The 18,753-nt window shown below is 41.2% G+C and overlaps 1 protein-coding gene across 1 annotated transcript in view; it reads left to right on the top strand.

Annotated features, from left to right (window-relative positions):
- Positions 1-18,753, top strand: part of Rlf (RLF zinc finger) — a 55,725-nt gene that overhangs the window by 2,231 nt on the left and 34,741 nt on the right. The window contains 1 exon segment of the mRNA NM_001427447.1: positions 18,006-18,160. Coding sequence (NP_001414376.1) covers positions 18,006-18,160 — 155 coding nt within the window.

The following is an 18,753-nucleotide window of genomic DNA, read 5'->3' as shown; positions in this document are numbered from 1 at the left end:
GTTCCACATTTGAAAGGCAGAATAAGACATGCTTTATTGTTTGATTGAATGCTGAAGATGAGGAGCTGGGGGCACATACTACATAAAGATTGGTGGTTAGTACACCAAAGAAAAGGGCTGACTGCTCCTGCAGTGTTTACTATTACAGATTGTTCTCATCAGGTATTTATTTAGAAATGTCATCCTAGCCTGGGTGTGGTGGTACATACTTTAATCCCAGCATTCTTGAGGCAGAAGTAGGGGCAAGTGGGCCTCTGTGAGTTTAAGGCCAGCTTGGTCTATGTGGTGAGTTCCAAGGCATCTAGGTCTATTCAGTGAGACTCCATCTCTAAGAAAAGAGAAGAAATGTTGTTCTAAAAACTTAAATTGTGCCTACAATTGTAACATGCTGTTACCTTATAAGAAATATGTCTACCTCAAACCAGCCTTTAATCCCAGGAGTTAGATAGGCAAATCTCTGTGAGTTCCAGAACATCTACCTAGTGTGAGTTCAGGGCACCTAGAAATACATAGTGAGACAGACCCTCTCTTAAAAAAAGAAAGAAGGAAAAGAGAAAGGAAGAAAATAATGCATCTATCTAAAGCGGCTTAAAAGCCTGGTGAATGTGGTGTCTCATCTGTAATTCCAACTCCAGGGAAGCAGAGACAAGAGTTCCCCCGAGGAAACTGGCTGGCTAGACTATGTGAAAATAGGAACTCTGGGCTGGAGAGATGGCTCAGTGGTTAAGAGCACCGACCTGCTCTTCCAGAGGTCCGGAGTTCAAGTCCCAGCAACCACATGGTGGCTCACAACCATCCCTCTTCGGTGTGTCTGAAGACAGCTACAGTGTATTCATATAAATAAAATAAATCTTTAAAAAAAAAGAAAATAGGAACTCTTTGTTTTGTTTAAGATTCATTTATTTTTATGTGTCTTTGGTGTTTTTCCTGCATGCATGGAACTGGAGTCATAGACATTTGTTAGCTGTCATGCAGGCTGGGAATCGAACCCAGTTCAGGTCTTCTGAAAGAGCAGCCAGTGCTCTTAACTGCTGAGCTGCCTTTCTGGCTCAGGAATTCTGGGTTCAGGGATGCTCATCAGAGACCCTGCCTTGGTATAAGGTGAAGAACAAACATGGAAGATATGCTGGCCTCCACCTTCCATTTGGAGAAAGAGATCCAATTTCTAAAAGTTGTCCTTTGACCTCCATGATACCACACATATGCACATAAATGGTTTTTTTAAGTAACTTTTAAAAATAAAAGTTTAATGCTATACTTTTTGTTAATGTTGAAAAATCGATGTCTTAATTTTTTTGCTATATCTAGGGAAACCAAAATGCTCATACTGTGTTGGCAAGGTGATTCAGTGGATACAAATGCTTGCTGCTGAGCCTGATGACCTGAGATTGACCCCTGCTGTCCTCTGACTTCCACATGCACACTCTTGCATGCCCCTTAATGGATGAAGGAATGAAGGAATTTTTAAGACATTCTGAAAATCTTAGAAATGGTGGCTCTATTTTTGAAGGCTTTTTAATTGAATTTCATTTACCATATAAGAAATTAGTAGGGAGGTAATTAAAGACTTACCAGACAAAGTAATTTTATGAGTAAATATGTTACACACTTTTAAATTCTAGACTTATAGTAATGTTGCAGATAGTTTTTGTTTTGTTTTGTTTTTGAGATAGTGTCTGGCTGTGTAGCTTTGGCTGGCCTCAAATTGGCTACTAGACCAGGCCATCTTGAAACTCATATACCTGCTCCTCTCACAAGTGCTAGAAAAAAAGGCTTGCATCACCATGTCCAGCTCAACTTCCTAGATTTATTTTTTTTTTTAAGATTTATTTATTATATATAAGTACACTGTTGCTGTCTTCAGACACAGCAGAAGAGGGCATCAGATCCCATTACAGATGGTTGTGAGCCACCATGTGGTTGCTGGGATTTGAACTCAGGTCCTCTGGAAGAGCAGTCAGTGCTCTTAACCACTGAGCCATCTCTCCAGCCACCTAGATTTTTTAGTCCCCCCCCCCCCCCCCCGAGCTGGGGACCGAACCCATGGCCTTGTGCTTCCTAGGCAAGCGCCCTACCACTGAGCTAAATCCCCAACCCCCCTAGATTTTTTTAATAGTTAAACTAAACACTGTATATATCTTTTTGGATTGATTATTGAGTAAAAGGGTTCTAAGTCAAATAGGCCATATAATAATTAGCTCTCTATGGGCAGGGTATGTATCCAAGACTGTCCCAGACAGATGTCTAAAATGAATCTCCTTACAAACTGTTTTCCATGTCCTCCACTTCCCACCTCATCCCCACATTTACCCATGGGGCAGGCAAGATGCCTCAGAGAGGAAAATCAATTGCTGGTCCCTAGAACATAGTAAGAGAAAACAGCTCCCCAAAGCAATCCTTGACCTCCAGCAAATTTACCTTCACATGTGCCTCCCACCTCGGCTCCCACAAATACGGATGGATGGATGGATGGATGGATGGATGGATGGATGGATGGATGGATGGGCTGCCATTTTTTGAAATCACAGTGACATCACAGAATAACAGTCACAACAGTATTCGGTGCTGGAGGCTGTGTGAATGTTTCTTTCTCAAGATGTCTTCCTGTGTATCCTTCCTGTGGTGATGTGAAACGACTAAGTGCCTAAGGTGAAATAAACTGAAAGATGGCTTCTTATGGCTTGCTTACTAGCTTTAAGCTGCTGTATAAGGATTATTTGAACACAAGCTCTGTAATAATTGAGCTGGCCTCTCAATAGCTAACACATTAGCAGATCCTAACTATGTGGATATGTCCTTAGTGGGGCAGAGATGGGTAGCCCAAGATTTCATCACATTACCTAAATCAGTGTGTCATTTAAAAGGTAATAAAGTATTATTTGGGGACTTTTCCCCTTGATATTTTTGACTAACCAAAAAAGTGGAGAAGGGTGCCTTTCTGACTTCATTTAAATTAGCTCTATGGACTTGGACTTTTTTTTTTTTTTTTTTTTTTCGGAGCTGGGGACTGAACCCAGGGCCTTGCGCTTGCCTAGACCACATCCTACCCTCAAACTTAAAGATGTTAGCTTCTGGCCTCCACATTCAGAGTACTAATTAGTACAGGTGGGCATCCCCATACCCAGGGCTTCTTACACAGCAGGCAAACATTCTACTACCACTGAGCTAAATCCCCAACCCCCCCCCCTTTTTTTTTCTGTTACTCAGTTTGCTTATTTGCCATTTGAATGTACTGGTGTATTTATTATATTCTAAGTAAATACACTGTGAGGACTAAGACAGTCTTAAAAAACAAACACTTGAATTGTCTGAGTCGTCCAGATTCAGCTTTGAAGGAAACAGCTTACAACCTCAGCTCCAGCTTGGTTTTAGCTCTCATCTAGCAAAACACATTATCCTAGTCCCCACTATTCGGGTGGGTTTGTTTGTTTTCAAGACAGGGTTTGTAGCCCTGGGAAATCCACCTGCCTCTGCTTTCTGAGGGCTGGAATTAAAGGCAAGCGCCACTACCGCCTACCTCACATGGGCTGTTGAGAGTCTCATGCTGGTTCTGCTGGCTCACACTTGAATTCCAGCACGTGGGAGGTGGAGGCAGGGGAATCAAGAGTTTGGAGTCAACCTGGGCTATATTAGACCTCTCAAAAAACAAACAAAACTGAAAAGGGTCTGGGGGTGCAACTCAGTTAGTAGAATGTTTGCCTGCTGTGCAAGAAGCCCTGGGTATGGGGATGCCCACCTGTACTAATTAGTACTCTGAATGTGGAGGCCAGAAGCTAACATCTTTAAGTTTGAGGGTAGGATGTGGTCTGTTGGTAGAATGCCTGAAGCCCTGGGTTCAATACCCAGAATCCACTAAACTGGGTATGGTGTACTCAGGATCAGAAGTTCAAGATCAGCCTCAGATACAAAGTCAGTTTGAGGCTAGCCTGGGGTGCAGGAGAACCTGTCTCAAACAACAAAACTTACATCTAAACTCATTATCTAGTGATATTAACACTATTGGGATTATAGGAATGTGTCACACATGACCCTGCAGGACTGGCTTTTAAAGGCAGGGTCACTGTTATATACACCTGTATACACCAGGTAGGACTCTGTATACCAGCCTGGTCTTTAACTTAGGATCTTTGTGCCCCTACTTTACAAATGGTAGGATTACAAGTGTGGGCTAATGCAGGAAGTTACTTAACTTAACCAGTGCTTAGCAAGTGTTTACCACTGACCTCTTCCGTTTGTTTTTTGACACTTTGCATGTAGTATCAGCTGTTACTTTTCTTGCTGTCTATATTTTAGTTAGCTTCCTCCTATCTGTAGCCTTATTTTCACAAGTTTCTTGCTCTTTGATTGCCTTTATCTATGGTTGAGATTTTAAAATTCCCTGTAGGGGTTGGGGATTTAGCTCAGTGGTAGAGCGCTAAGGCCCTGGGTTCGGTCCCCAGCTCCGAAAAAAAAAAAATTACCTGTAGAGCATATTTTTCTGTTATCTGCCCCACCCCCACCCACACCCTCACTGGCTGTGTAGGCCAGGCTAGCCACACTTACCTTTGCCTCTGGGTGTGTTTTAGGATTACTGGTGTGAGCCACTGCACAAGGCTCTTTTTGTGCTTTGTGTTTAGTGCTGTGCAGTGCAGTGCTGATATATAAATGATATTAAAAAAAATTGTCCTAGTGTGTGTGGGCGTGCTCATGCTCTCGAATGCATGTGAGTGTTCAAGGAGGCCAGAAGATAGTGTTAGATCCTGTCCTGGGGCTGGAGGTGACTACGTCCTGGTACTTTGAAAAAGCAGCAAGCTCTCTTAACTGCTGAGCTGTCTTCTGACCCCACCACCTATCTCAAGTAATGTATTGAATGAGCTATAGGGTAGGAACTGTGTGGTATTTGGAAGGGGCAAGAACCTTAAGTCCTTTACCACTTTCTGAGGGACATTATCAGTTTTAGCCTGAATTTATATAATGCACACATTTCACTGTACACATTGTGGTGTTAGTAAGGATAGGCAGATAATAAAAGAAGCATTTTAGTATTGTGGAATGTTGCAGATATTCCATCACATTGTAAACACCAAGATTGTTATTTACTGGGGGAAAAAACCCTTTTAGTTGTGTGGCTCGACCTTAGCACACACCTTTAATCCAAGAGGTTTTGCTTGAATTCTGTAAACAGTATTAATAAGTGAAGTGAAGATAAGGTCAAGAGGCAGAGCTAGCAACCAGTTGACAGGAAGTAAACATAGGATTACTAAGAAAAAAACCAGTTAGAGGGAGTCAGGAGGACAGATAGACGTACAGGAAGCAGGAGGGAGGGGCATGAGTTTGAAGGTTTTTTGACACTGTGAGACAGATTGAGGTGGCATGTTGACTGAAGAGGAAGGTCAGCTGGGTGCTTTCTGTGCCTCTCTGAGCTAGCAGGCTTTCACTCCAGCATCTGACTCTCTAGTCTTCATTGGTAAGATAGAAAACTAAAAAAAGCAGAAGAGTTGAGTTAGCAAATGAATAGGACAGCAGTGATGCTGAGATGGGAGAGAGTGTGGTAACCATGGAGATTCTTGAGATTCATGTTTTCTTCCTATTTTAAAGATTTACTGTACGTTTTTTAAGATTTATTTTTATTTTATGTGTATTAGTGTCTCATCTTCATGTGTGCTGTGTCAGTGTGTTGGATGCCGTGCAGCTGGAGTTACAGATACTAGTCAGCTGCCATGTGGGTGATGGGAATTGAACCTGAGTCCTCTTAACCATTGAGTCATCTCTCCAGCCCTGAGCTTAATGTTTTCAGTATATTAAAACAATTAAAAAATCAGGCTGCTGGTAACTAGAACAAAGTTTGTGTAGTGTGCCACAGGGTTCTGGGTTCTAGCCTCAGCACACAGACATACTTGAAAACTTCATTATTGTGCAGTTTTCATCTTGTGTGATGTGTACATTTCTGAGCATAAGTGTGCTCATGTCATTACCTTGGTGTGTGGATGTCAGGACAGCTTTCAGAGTCTGCTCTCCTCTCACCAGGAACTCTGGGAATTGAACTCAAGTTGTCAGGCTTGTGTGGCAGGTGCTTTTGCTCACTGAAGCATCTGCTTGACCTGCAAACAAGTAATTTCAAACACATCAGCTTTTCTTCTGCTGCTGCTTTCTCTTGAGAGATATCTGATAGAAATTACATGTCAAGTTGTTCTCTAAGCAGAAGCAAGCTGTGTGGCCTGTGTAATCCAAACATTGTATGGAGTGACCCTTAAGCAAAGGAAACTTTGGTTGCAATGTCTGCTGTGGGACCATTGTTTCTTCTGTTCTCCGAAAGCACTGCTGGTGCTGTTTCGTTCTGTGCACCCCACTGTCTGGTCATTTTTAATTACAAATAGGAAGCACCACTAAGACTGTGTAAGACTGAAGACTGCCAAAACATAGGTGCTTTGTTCATTCAGACCAAACGTCTGTCACCTCTTCCAGAGATCTTTGTTAACTATCTTTAGTTTTGAGGGGCAGGTCTCACTGTGTAGCTAGATGTTCAGGTTTGAGCCAGTACCAATACCTTCAGCCTTGGCTATCTTCTCTAAAATAGTGCTTCCTAGTTATTTTCAGGTCACTGTCTGACCTGACTCCTCAGCTAGAAAGGAAGTGTCGGGAAGGGGTTGACTTCAGAGTAGTCCCTAGCATTTTATGGGAATGCAGTAAATGTAATAATTATTGGTTTAATTTTTTTTCTTAAGATTTACTTAGGGGGCTGGAGAGATGGCTCAGTGGTTAAGAGCACCGACTGCTCTTCCTGAGGTCCTAAGTTCAAATCCCAGCAACCACATGGTGGCTTACAACCATCTGTAATAAGATCTGATGCCCTCTTCTGGTGTGTCTGAGGACAGCTACAGTGTACTCATATACAATAAAATAAAATCTTAAAAAAAAAAAGATTTACTTAGGTATTATGTATATGTGTGCATAAAATGAATGTGGACGTGTGGAGGCCAAGGGACAACTTTGTGGAGTAGCTCTCTCTAATACTGTCTGGGTCAGTCCAATTGAATTCATATTATCAGACTCGGCGGTAGGTGTCCCTACCCACAGAATCATTTCACAAGCCACCATCTTGTTTGTTTTGTTTGAGAAGGGTTTCATTGTAGGCCACATTGGCCTGGGGCTCTTCCTTAGAGTTATGATCCTCCTGTTTCTACCTCCTGTGTGCTGGGCTTACAGGCGTGGATGAGTTGTCACATGTGATAGACAGCACCGTGATTTAACAGTCTGTGTTGCTTTTCAGTGGTTACTACAGATATTTCAGAGAAACCCTTTTAAATAAGGTTATTTATATCTGCAACATGAATTCCTAGATTAAAAAAAATGTTAATGGGAGCTGGAGAGATGGCTCAGTAATTAAAGAGCCCTGACTGCTGCTCTTCCAGAGAATCTGAGTTCATTTCCCAGCACATGGTAGGTCACACCATCTGCAGCTTCAAGGGATCTGATGCCCTCTTCTGATCTTCACGGATGCACACACACTCACACACTCAACACTCACACACACATGCACACAGTGCATGGATATATTCGCAGGCAAAACATCTATATACATAAAACAATAAAAAATCCTTTTTTAAATGTAGGTAGATATTAGTCTACCAATAACTTGAATCTCTATGTCCCCCAGTCATGCTTGTGAATCCTTATTCCTTATGTATCCTTGCCAGTTTGGTGCTTTTAAACTTAATAGTTTCCATGTTAAAAACATGTTCTCATCTTGTAACTTTGCACTGAAGTAACTTGAGTATTTCTATGTAAATTAGATATTTAAAATATTCTTTTAAAATATTTTATCCATGTAATATATTTTGGTCATTCATCACCCCAAAATTCCCAAATTTCTTCTCCCACCTTCACACCCACCCAGCTTTGTGTCTTTTTTCCCCCATACAGTCCAATTTGTGCTGCCTAGATACTCTTGGGTGGACATGATCTGTCTACCAAGGGTTACATCCTACTTCCAGGGGTCAATCTTACGAAAAACTGGTTCTTCCAATTGCCCTCAGTTGCCACTAGCCCATCAAATAAGGACAGTACTTGGTGCCTACTTCCCTCCTCCATGCCAGGATTTTGTCTGGTTTGTGCTTATCTAGGTCACAGCCACTTTGAGTTCCTCTCACTCTGGTCCAGGCTAACCTGGAACTCACTTTGTAGACTAGGTTGCCTCAGACTCCCACTTGAATCTAGATAGCTAGGATTATAGCAGTCAGCTACCACGCCTGTTTTTGTGGTCCTAGAGATCAAACCCAGAGCCTTGTGCAGGCTTGACAAATCCTCTCTGTCAATTCACCTGCATCCCCAGCCCTCAGGGATAAGATTTTTTTTTTTTTTTTTTTTTTGGTTCTTTTTTTTCGGAGCTGGGGACCGAACCCAGGGCCTTGCGCTTCCTAGGTAAGCGCTCTACCACTGAGCTAAATCCCCAGTCCCAAGATTTTTAAGATGTTATTTAACAGTAAGTGTTAATATTGTATTTGTGCCCCTGGTGAGTTATCATTTACCCCTCTAGAGTAAATGCCTATCCCAATGGAAGCCTCACTACTAATTTAACTAAGATTGCTTGTTTACGTGAGTTGTGCTTACTCTTTTAATTTGGCTTTTCTTTGTAGTGAAATCTTGATTTCTACATTAAAGGACTTACAAATGCAAATGTTAATTTAGAGCACATTTCCTCATAACCATCTAGCAGTGGGGAGAAAATGTCATGCTTGGGAAGGCCTAGTCATTGTGAACTAGAGAACATGCACTTGTACCTCTGATTAGGAGTTTGCACTAAAATCTTCCATTTCAATTCCTGTTCACCTTCAATCATTCTACAGATCTGTATTGTTTTCTAGAGATAGCTGCTGGTATAGTTGGTGGGGTAGAGCAGTTGGGACCAGGTGTTGTTGCCCATTCCATTGTGTTGGATAAAAGATAAGTACCCAGTATGTTAAATTTCTTTTAAAGAAAAAAAGATTTTTAGGCAGTATTCTGCTGCGTAGCATAGGCTATCCTAGAACTTGCTACTCTACATTCTGTCTCTACATTTTGAGGTTATGATAAACATATATACCATTATGCCTGGCTAAAAGAGGTTTTTGTTTCCTTTTGTTTTGTTTTTGAGGCAGTGTCTTATGTAGCCCAAGTTGGTCTTAAACTTTGAACTCCTAATATTCTCCAATTTTCCCACTGCTGGGATTACAGAGACTGTATCAGCATACCTGGTTTACGGAGTACTGGGGAGCAAATCTAGGGCTTCTTTTTTTTTAATTTTTTTTTTTATTTTCTTTTTTTTCAGAGCTGGGGATAATCTAGGGCTTCTTAGATGTTAGGCAAGCACTCTACAAACTGAAGTATGTCCCTAGCTTCCAATAAATGTGTGTGTATGCTTGTCGTGGATATAATAAATTCTGCCTTTTGCAATCAATAGATTGGTCTTTCTCTCTTCAAAAGGCTTTTAGGCCAAGTGATGGTGGTACCTGCCTTTAATCAGAACCCCAAGGCAGATGGATCACTGTGAGTTCTAGGACAGCCAGGGAAACACAGAGAAACCCTGTCTCCAAACAAATACAAAAACAGGTTTTATTTTGTATACTCCCGAGAGCCAGAAGAGTGGATGTTAGGATAAAGTAGTTCAGGTCCTCTACAAGAGCAGTGCGCACGTTAGCCGCTGAGCCACCTCACCAGCCCCATAGATTAGTCTAGATAAAGTTTTTTTTAAGCTTAACTATCTGCTTATTTTGTACTTAAATTGTGTTTATTTTTCCTCTTTTATTTTAAGGCAAATTCTTACTTAGTTCAAGCTGATTCTCGATCCTCCTGCCTTCCCAAGTGCTAGAATTACAGGCATGCATTACAATGCCCAACTATGTTTTTATTATATTGAATATATATATATATATAAAGTTATTTGAATTCATGCTCCTGGGAAAAATAAAGCTGTATTTCCATAATTGTAGAAGTTTGCGTTTGAAGTAAGAAAGAAATTTTGGAAGTCATTTAGCACATCTACTTGTCTGCTAAAACTTATTTTAAAAATTTAATTACCTTTTTTTTAAAGGTTTAAAATATATATATATCATCCTGCCTGCATGTACACCTGCAGGATAGAAGATCTCATTACAGATGGCTGTGAGCCACCATGTGGTTGCTGGGATTTGAACTCAGGACCTCTGGAAGAACAGCCAGTGCTCTTAACCTCTGAGCCATCTCTCCAGCCCTTAATTACCTTTTTATTAAGAGTGTGTGTTGTGTGGTTGGGGATTTAGCTCAGTGGTAGAGCGCTTGCCTTGGAAGCGCAAGGCCCTGGGTTCAGTCCCCAGCTCCGAAAAAAAGAACCAAAAAAAAAAAAAAAAAGAGTGTGTGTTGTGTGTTTGAATATGTAGTACACCACCGTGCTCAAGTCAGAGGACAACTTTCATGAGTCAGTGTTCTTGTACAGTGTAGGTCTCAGCGATCAAACTTAGGTTTTCCAACTTAGTGACAAGCAGTTTTACCCACTGAGCCATCTTGCTAGCAATAAGACCCGTGCTTTGTTTTATTTCATTTTGATTTGAGCCCAGGATGGTATCGTGTGCTTCAGACTAACCTTGAATTCACTATAGGTTTCCAGCCAGCTCATCCTTAGGGGGCAAGAGCATCCGTAAAGTAGTTCTCTTTGGGGCTGTGAATGTAGCTCAGCCATAAAACACTTGCCAAAGCATGCTAGACTTAGTGAATTCTGTCACAAACCACCAAGCGTTCTGGTTTTGTGCTCTGTACCATGACTTTTTTACTGCTGCTCTTCTTTCTTGGCTGGGTTGTTATGTAGACCAGGCTGGCTAGAAAGTTGCAGTGCCTGTGCCTTCAAAGTATCCTTACAGAGCATACTACTCTCGGCTACCTAATTTCTCTCTCTCTCTCCAAGTTAAATTTTATTTATTTTATATGTGTATAGGTTTTGACTGCGTGTCTTATTCACAAGTGTATGTAGTGCCCAAAGAGGCCAGAAGAGGGCTGATACCCTGGAACTGGAGTTTGTGAGTCACCATGTAGGGGAACAGCCAGTGCTCTTAACCACTGAGCCATCTTTCCAGCTCGTAGCTTGCATTTTTTAGGATTTCATGTAAGCACAATCATGAATCTGTGTGACCTCTTTCACTCAGCATAATTATTTTGAAATTTGTGTCATACAAATAAATAGTTGGCTTCTTGGTATGGATATACTATAATTTTTCTATTTATTCAGCTGTTGATAAATGTTTGGGTGTTTCTAGTTTGTGGGTACTATGTATTAATTGAGCTGCTGTGAACATTCTGTGTGTGGATAAAATGTAATAGCTTGGTCCCTTGACAGGTTGTATCATTTTACACTCCCATCAGCAATGCTTCCTGACAGACACTGGCATGGCTACTTTTTAAGGTATTGCTACTCTAAAAGATTTTCTTCTCCTTTTGCTTTTTTAACAGTTAAGTCAAAGAACATAAATTCATAATTTTGTTTAAATTCAATTTTTCCACTTTTCCTTTGGGTTGCACTTTTAATCATTTGTCTAAAAAAGTCCTCTCACCTTAAGAACATTAAGATAACCTTGTATGATCCCTTCCAGAGATTTTATAGTTAAATTCAGGTATATGGTCCATTTGAATTTTTATATTTGGTGTGAGGCATAAGTGGACATTACTTTTGTAAAAATCGAGTTTCTGATTAAACACTATTTGTTGAGACATTACCCTTTCTCCATTAACTTGGTTTTGTGAGAGTCAGTAGTCATATGTATAGGGCTGTATTTCTTGAGTTCTCTCTCGTCTGTTTGTCTGCTTTGCTGCCAATAACATACTTTCATTTTGCTCTTCTCAAACAATATATTATAAAATGATACTGCACATAGAAACAGGAAGACTGGCACTTGCCAAGGAATATGGAGGGGTTTGTTTTGTTTTTTTTAAAGATTTATTTATTATCTCTGTAGCTGTCTTCAGACAACACCAGAAGAGGGCATCGGATCCCATTACAGATGGTTGTGAGCCACCATGTGGTTGCTGGGATTTGAACTCAGGACCTCTGGAAGAACAGTCAGTGCTCTTAACCACTAAGCCCCAGTTTTGTTTTCTAAACAGGGTCTCTGCGTAGACCAGACTGGCCTCTTGCACAGAGATTTGCCTACCTCTGCCTCTTGAGAGATGGGATTAAAGATGTGCATCACTATGCCCAGCCTGGAGGGGTTTTGTTTGTTTGTTTTTAATAAATTTTCAGTATTCCCAGTTCTTTGAGTGTTAGTGACTACTATAGAGCTGCAGGCATGAGCTTGTGCAGATGATGGTGATGCTGCATATTTCTCCCACTTTTGAAAAGGTCGTACCGTATCTAGTACGAAATAAGTATTGAGTCAACTTTTAATTGCTTGTTAGAGCCCAGGGTTTAGTCCTCAGCACTGCTGACAAACCAAAAGGATCCTAGAGGGGTTGGCTTAAAATTGATGGGACTTGGGCTGGAGAGATGGCTCAGTGGTTAAGATGGGTCAGACAGCCAAAAAGCATGTCTTTCTCTCTTACACAATTAGGATTATTATGCTGTTATCATATGTAGTAAATCTCACGTTTAAAAATATCCACTTTTGGTGCTATGGTTGTAACTTTATTGGTTGAGTACTTGCTGAACATGCAGGAAACCTTGGGTCCTATTACCAGAAGCCATTAACTTGACTGGGTGGCAGGAGTCTGTAATCCCAACACTTGGAAGGTGGAAGATCATTGCCAAGGCCAGTGTGAGATATGAGAGACCCAGTCTAAAAAAGAAGAGAAAAAGAAAAACTCATTTCAGCAATTAACAAATATTATAGATGAGTATCTTTAGTAATACTAGTTCACTAACGGAGAACTGGACGGTTACTTGTATCTGTCTCCTTCTCTAGAGCTTTCCAGTTGCACATTCAAGTTCCTCTAAAATCTTGAGGCTCATAGTTGATTTTCAGCTGTTTACAACCTTTTCTTTTAGGCTATTTTATTTTACTGTTTTTATGTGTATGAGTGTTTTGCGTGCTGAATGTATGTATGTGTGCCATGTGTGTGCTTGGTGGCTGCAGGGGTCAGAAAAAAGCATTAGAACTGGAGTTACAGATACTTAATGAACCACCACTGAACCCAGTGGTTTGGGGCACTGAACCCGGGTCTTATACAAGAGCCACAAGTGCTCTTAACCACTGATCCATCTCCAGCCCCTTATTTAAACTTTTAAAACGATGTATTTATTTTATGTGTATGAAGATTTGCCTGCGTGTGTGTATGTGCACCATGTATGTATGTCTGGTGTCCCTGAAGGTTGTTGTTGGTCAGATCCCCTGGAACTGGAGTAGACTCAATCATGTGGGTGATGGCAACCAAATCCAGTCCTCAGTAATAGCAAATGCCCTTAACCATTCATTAGGCCTTCCAGCCCCAGTTGACTCCTTTTAGTTAATTGTGTAAAATGTATATGACATAAGTTACTTAACCTAGGGTGGGACTTGCTGTGTTGCCACACCTGGTCTCCAGTTCTTGAGTTCAAGTTATTTTTCTGTTTTAACTTCCTCTAGATGTTGCCTCTCCGCACCTGCATCCAGTTAATTAAAACAGTACATTCGTCCGTAAACGAAACTGCTCATTAAACACTCAAGTCCATATTTTATTCTTTCCTTTCCTCTTTCTATGAATTTGACTACTTAAATATGTATTGTTTTGCCTTTTTTGTTTGTTTGTTTTGGTTTTTGTTTGTTTGTTTTTTTTTTTTCCTATTCTAGAATTCACTGTGTGAACCAGGCTGGCCTGAAATCACAGAGATCTTCTGTTCTTGCCTCCCAAGTGCTGGGATTAAAGGCATGTGCTATCAAGTGCTGGGATTAAAGGCATGTGCTATCAAGTGCTGGGATTAAAGGCATATGCTATCAAGCTTGCCCTTTTTTTTCTCACCCATTTGTCTTAAATGTATGTATGAGTGTGTATGTGTACATGGGTATATGAGTGCCACAGCATTGCATGTGTATGTGAAGGCCAGGACAACTTGTGGGAGCCTGTTCTCTCCTACCGTGTGGATCCCCGGGCTCGAACTCAGGTGTCCTAGGTTTATCACCCAACTGGTTGCCTCTGAGCATTCTCAGCTGCTCTCAGTTTCATCCTTTTGCATGTAGATATCTTGATTAGTTGATGAAAAATTTGTCTTTTTCTTACTGTTCTTACATCATGTATATAAGAATTTTATGTCTTTTACTGATAATTCTCAATTTAAAAATTTAAGTTATATTAAAAGCAATTCGGCCACATGGTGGTGAAAAGATTGTTAGCTGGTGTGATGGCACAAGCCTATAATCTCATCACTTCAGAGGCAGAGGTAGTAGGATCAGGAGTTCAAGGTCAGCCTCTACAACATAGGAACCGAGGCCAACCCAGGCTGTATCACACCCTGCCTCAAAAAAGATAACAAAAATAAAATGAAAAGATTGTAAACTGAATGAGCAAGATTTCTCCATTAAGCTGATACTTTATCCATGCAAAAACCATACCTCTTACCTCAAAGGAAATAGATAATTTGTTCAGGAGCCAAATATGAGTGACAGTGGTTTAGGAACATGGATTCAGGCTACCTCCAATACATGTTCCATTGTAGATGTGGTTACATGAGATTTTATTAATTCCAGAATAAAGAAAGACATTTGCCACATTCGTTGCTGAGGACCAACAAGTTCCAGTAAAGTAAGGTGGGGGTGGATTGTTACAGGCATTGTGCTATTTGACATGCTTAGTTCTTGTGGTAGAAACTAGTGGTTTGCCAAGAATGCATTTTAAAGGCTTTGATAGTCACAAGGATGTTTAACACAGTTTGACTATCCCCTCTCCCCCAGCTTCATATGCTGTCTAGTGTGATAACTCTTGAGTGTGTCACTGTCTTATACTGATAATTGGAATGTAAATTGGGATTGATTTTTTTTTTTTTTCTGGAGCAGACTCCAGCATCATGTAAAGCCCTAGAAGTTATGGAGCCAGAAATTCTATTTATAGTCCATTCTAAGAAAGTCCTGGGGCCACCAAGCTTCAGTGGATAGGATACTAAACCTGTGGTCGCTAAACAAGGCAAGAAGATAGGTGTATGGGAAAAGAAGTCCTGAAAGTGGTGGGAGAGAAGAGTCTAGGCACATGTTCTACTCAAGCAGAGCCACTTCCCCAGCATAACCACAGTCTTGCATAGTAGTGAATGTCACTTGGTACCATTGCCAGGAAACTTCCCAGGAGCAGTAACTTTAGAATGGGAGGTGGAAGAAGGCCAAATGACTACCACACTGCATGGGTGCAGATACTAAAGGGAGTAGAGTCAGAAGAAAAGGCAGAATTTGGAAATAAGCATATTTATTAAAATAGTAGTAGAGTTGTATATCCCGAGAAGACATAAAACATGTGCATTGGAGCCAGATGACTAGTTCAGATGAAAGTGTAAAACCTGCTTTTTTTCCCTCTCGGTGTAACCATTGATGACTGTGATGGACTTGTTTTGTAGACCAGGCTAGCCTTGAACCACAGAGCTCCACCTGCCTCTGCCTACTGCGTGCTGGGATCAAAGGCGTGCAGCACCACACCCAGCTTCTGCTGTAAAGGTCAGGGTTGTAGATCAGTGGAGGATGGAAATGACAAGGAAGTCTCTGTCTCTCTGTCTCTCTCTCTGTCTCTCTCTGTCTCTCTCTCTCTCTCTCTCTCTCTCTGGATGTAGCTCAGTTTGTAAAGTGCTTGCCTACTGTATATGAAGTACTGAATTTGGGCCTTTACCCAGTAGCACATAAAGGCATTCTGTAATCCTAGCCTTTAGAAGGTGGAAGCAAGTGGACCAGAAATTCAAAGTCATCCTTGCCTAAATGAGAAGTTTGAAGCTGGTTAGAAACACTTTTTTTTTTTTTTTTGCATAGCTAATGTGGAAAGTGTGAGTTGGGTACAAGAAGCAACACAAGGTGCAAGAGTTGTGGTTTACTTAGTCACTTCCTCATTGTAAGCAGGCAGCTGCTAGCCAAGACCTAGCAGGCTTGAAGTTCTAGGTTCAGTTCTACCACCTCCCTCCCTCTCCCTCTCCCTCTCGCTCCACGCACGCACGCACGCACGCACTCACTCACTCACTCGCTATGAGAGGCAACTGCTAACCAGGGCCTAGCATGCTTGGATATACTTAAACTTAGGTGCCATGAGAGCCTCCCGTACATCCCAGCAATATGTCACATCTACCTTATTGCTTCTAGGCTCTGAATTTGTACATCAAGTTACTATACTAGATATGTCCACAACTTGTAACACATCATTAGTCATCCGTGTATCTAAATACAGCCAAACATGGAAAGGTATAGTAAATAGTAAAGTGAAACCACATCTAAAACAAATAAATCAAGACAATTCAAACATCCCAGGTCTTGTGGACTGTGGCCTGGAGAGTGCCTGTCTGACTTACTTGATCTCCAGCACAGCAGCAACTGAGCATGGTAGGTACACATGTAATCCCAGCACTCAAGTTCAAGGTCATCTTGGGCTATTTGAGACCCTGTCTTTAGGGATCAGAGGGAAGGATGATTTGGTTAAATGATATATTGCATTTCTGAGAATACAGGACACTCAGTCGAGCATTCAGGTGTGTACATCATTCAGTGTGTTGAGCATTTTTACTATATGCAGCATGATGGTATATCACATGTCATTAAAGGAGGGGGGTTGTTTTGTTTCTTACCTAGTAATAAAGATCATTATTGTTCTTTTGTTTTGAGGTTTGACCTCAGACTGTGCAAAGATCACTTCCGAGCCCCTGTATTACAGGTGTGCAGCACACCCAGCTCAGAAAGGGACCTTAAAGTGAAACTAAACCTGTAAAAAGTTGGGAATGCTTCACTGTCGTTATATTTCTTTGTAGTTTTTTAGTGTGTGTGTGTGTGTGTGTGTGTGTGTGTGTGTGTGTGTGTGTAGTGGGGGAGTACATGTGTGTCTGACACTCATGTGGAGATAGAGGACATCTTCACCTTGTAGGTCTCAGGTCATGTGGTTTGGTAGCTAGTATCATTAGTATCAGTAACTGTTACTAGCCCTATTTGTAGTCCTTTAGACAGAAAATTCTAAGACAACAGTTACACCAGGGTTTTGCTGCTGTTTACTTTTCTGTTTTTGAGGCAAGGTCTCTTAGTGTGGTCTTGGCTTTCCTAGAACTTACTCAAACTCAGCAAGATCTTCCTGCCTCTGCCTCTCTACCTCCAACGCTAAGAGTAAAGGTGTGCACCACAATACGCAGCTTTACGTCAGGATCTTGGTGTCTTTTCAAGGAATTAAAATAAAGGCTCATGTATATTGTAAGAGTATATCGTCTTGCTTGTCTTCAAGAGCGACAGTAGCTGCATGAGAGAGAGTAGTTACTTCCTGGGGCTTTGTTTATAAGACAGGAAAGAGGGACTAATTGTTGAGGTCATAACTTGGGTTCTCTACTTTAGTTGACAGACCTGAGTTATCCCTTCTGATGATATATCTGATTTTAATTATATAGTCTATTTATGTATAGGCATAAGATGGTAAATAAGAAATTATTTCTAAAAGTTCAACTCATGACAATTTGCCTGGTTGTTCATACACCCCAAACTAACCTGCCTCTCAATCTTGTATATATCTACGAATATATGTGAGTGAAAACAGGAGGAGAAACTTACTCTGTTAGTGGTAGGGTGTACATGCAGCAACTGCCTTGCCTTTCCTTTTCCTTTTTCAATTTAATGCTGTATTTACAAACTTGCTACTTTAATTCTGCATGTATAGTGAGACCCTACTTAAGCATATTGTGGCTTTACTCCTCTGATTTCTCACTGTCAGAAATTCTGCATTCTGCTTGCTTCGAAGGGATGATTCATTAAATCAGTGAATCTAGAATCCATTAAACCAACCAGGGCCTAAAAAAACAGCAGGTACACATGTGTTAGGACAAGAGAAGCGAACAGTACATTTGAGAATGAATAACCTTGTTATTTGTAAAATGATGAAATGTGTTTGTTTTTTAGACCTTATTGCAGTATGCAAGCAACAAGAATGCATCAGAACACATTGTGTATCTTCTGGAGGTATACCGCCTTGCTATCCAGAGCTTTGCCAGCGCACGTCCATTTTTAACTACTGAATGTGAAGATGTCCTCTTAGTGCTTGGCAGATTAGTCCTGTAAGTTTAAGCTCTTAAATTACTTAAGAATTGAGCACTGTTGGTTGTGATGTTTGCCTGATTTCTTTACGGTAGCACTGTTTATTCTGCACAGCATCCCTTCCCTTTTCTCTGAGCCTTCACCCCTAAGTTCCCAAGAGATAAAGTCCAAGTGAGGCTCCATCTAAACAACATCTGCAGCTGCCTCAGTCAGTCTCAGTTTCCCCTACACCCCTGCACCCGGGACTGACCTGGCTGTCCTGGAATTCTCGCTATAGACCAGGCTGGCCTTGAACTCAGACGTTCCCCTGCCTCTGCCTCCAGAGTGCTGGGATTAAAGCCTGCACCACCACTACACACTAAAGTCTCTTTTCTCACTCAGGCTGCACTTATGTACACAGTCCATTCTCCTTCTCTCTCCCTTAGGTATATACCTAAGAATGTGTGTTAAACAGTCTATTATGACTGGGACCAAGTGCCAAAGAAAACCAGCTTAAGAGAAAAGGATTGTGTTGGTAGTTTCAGGGGTTTTAGTCTATCATGAGAAGGAGGCCTGACCAAGTAGAGCAGTCTTCACCCTGAAGCAAGAAGCAGAGGGAGATGCCTGCCCCAGA

Source organism: Rattus norvegicus, chromosome 5, assembly GCF_021556685.1.
Source record: "Rattus norvegicus strain SHRSP/BbbUtx chromosome 5, alternate assembly SHRSP_T2T, whole genome shotgun sequence".
NCBI lineage: Eukaryota > Metazoa > Chordata > Mammalia > Rodentia > Muridae > Rattus > Rattus norvegicus.
This window is presented reverse-complemented; position numbering and strand designations above follow the sequence as displayed.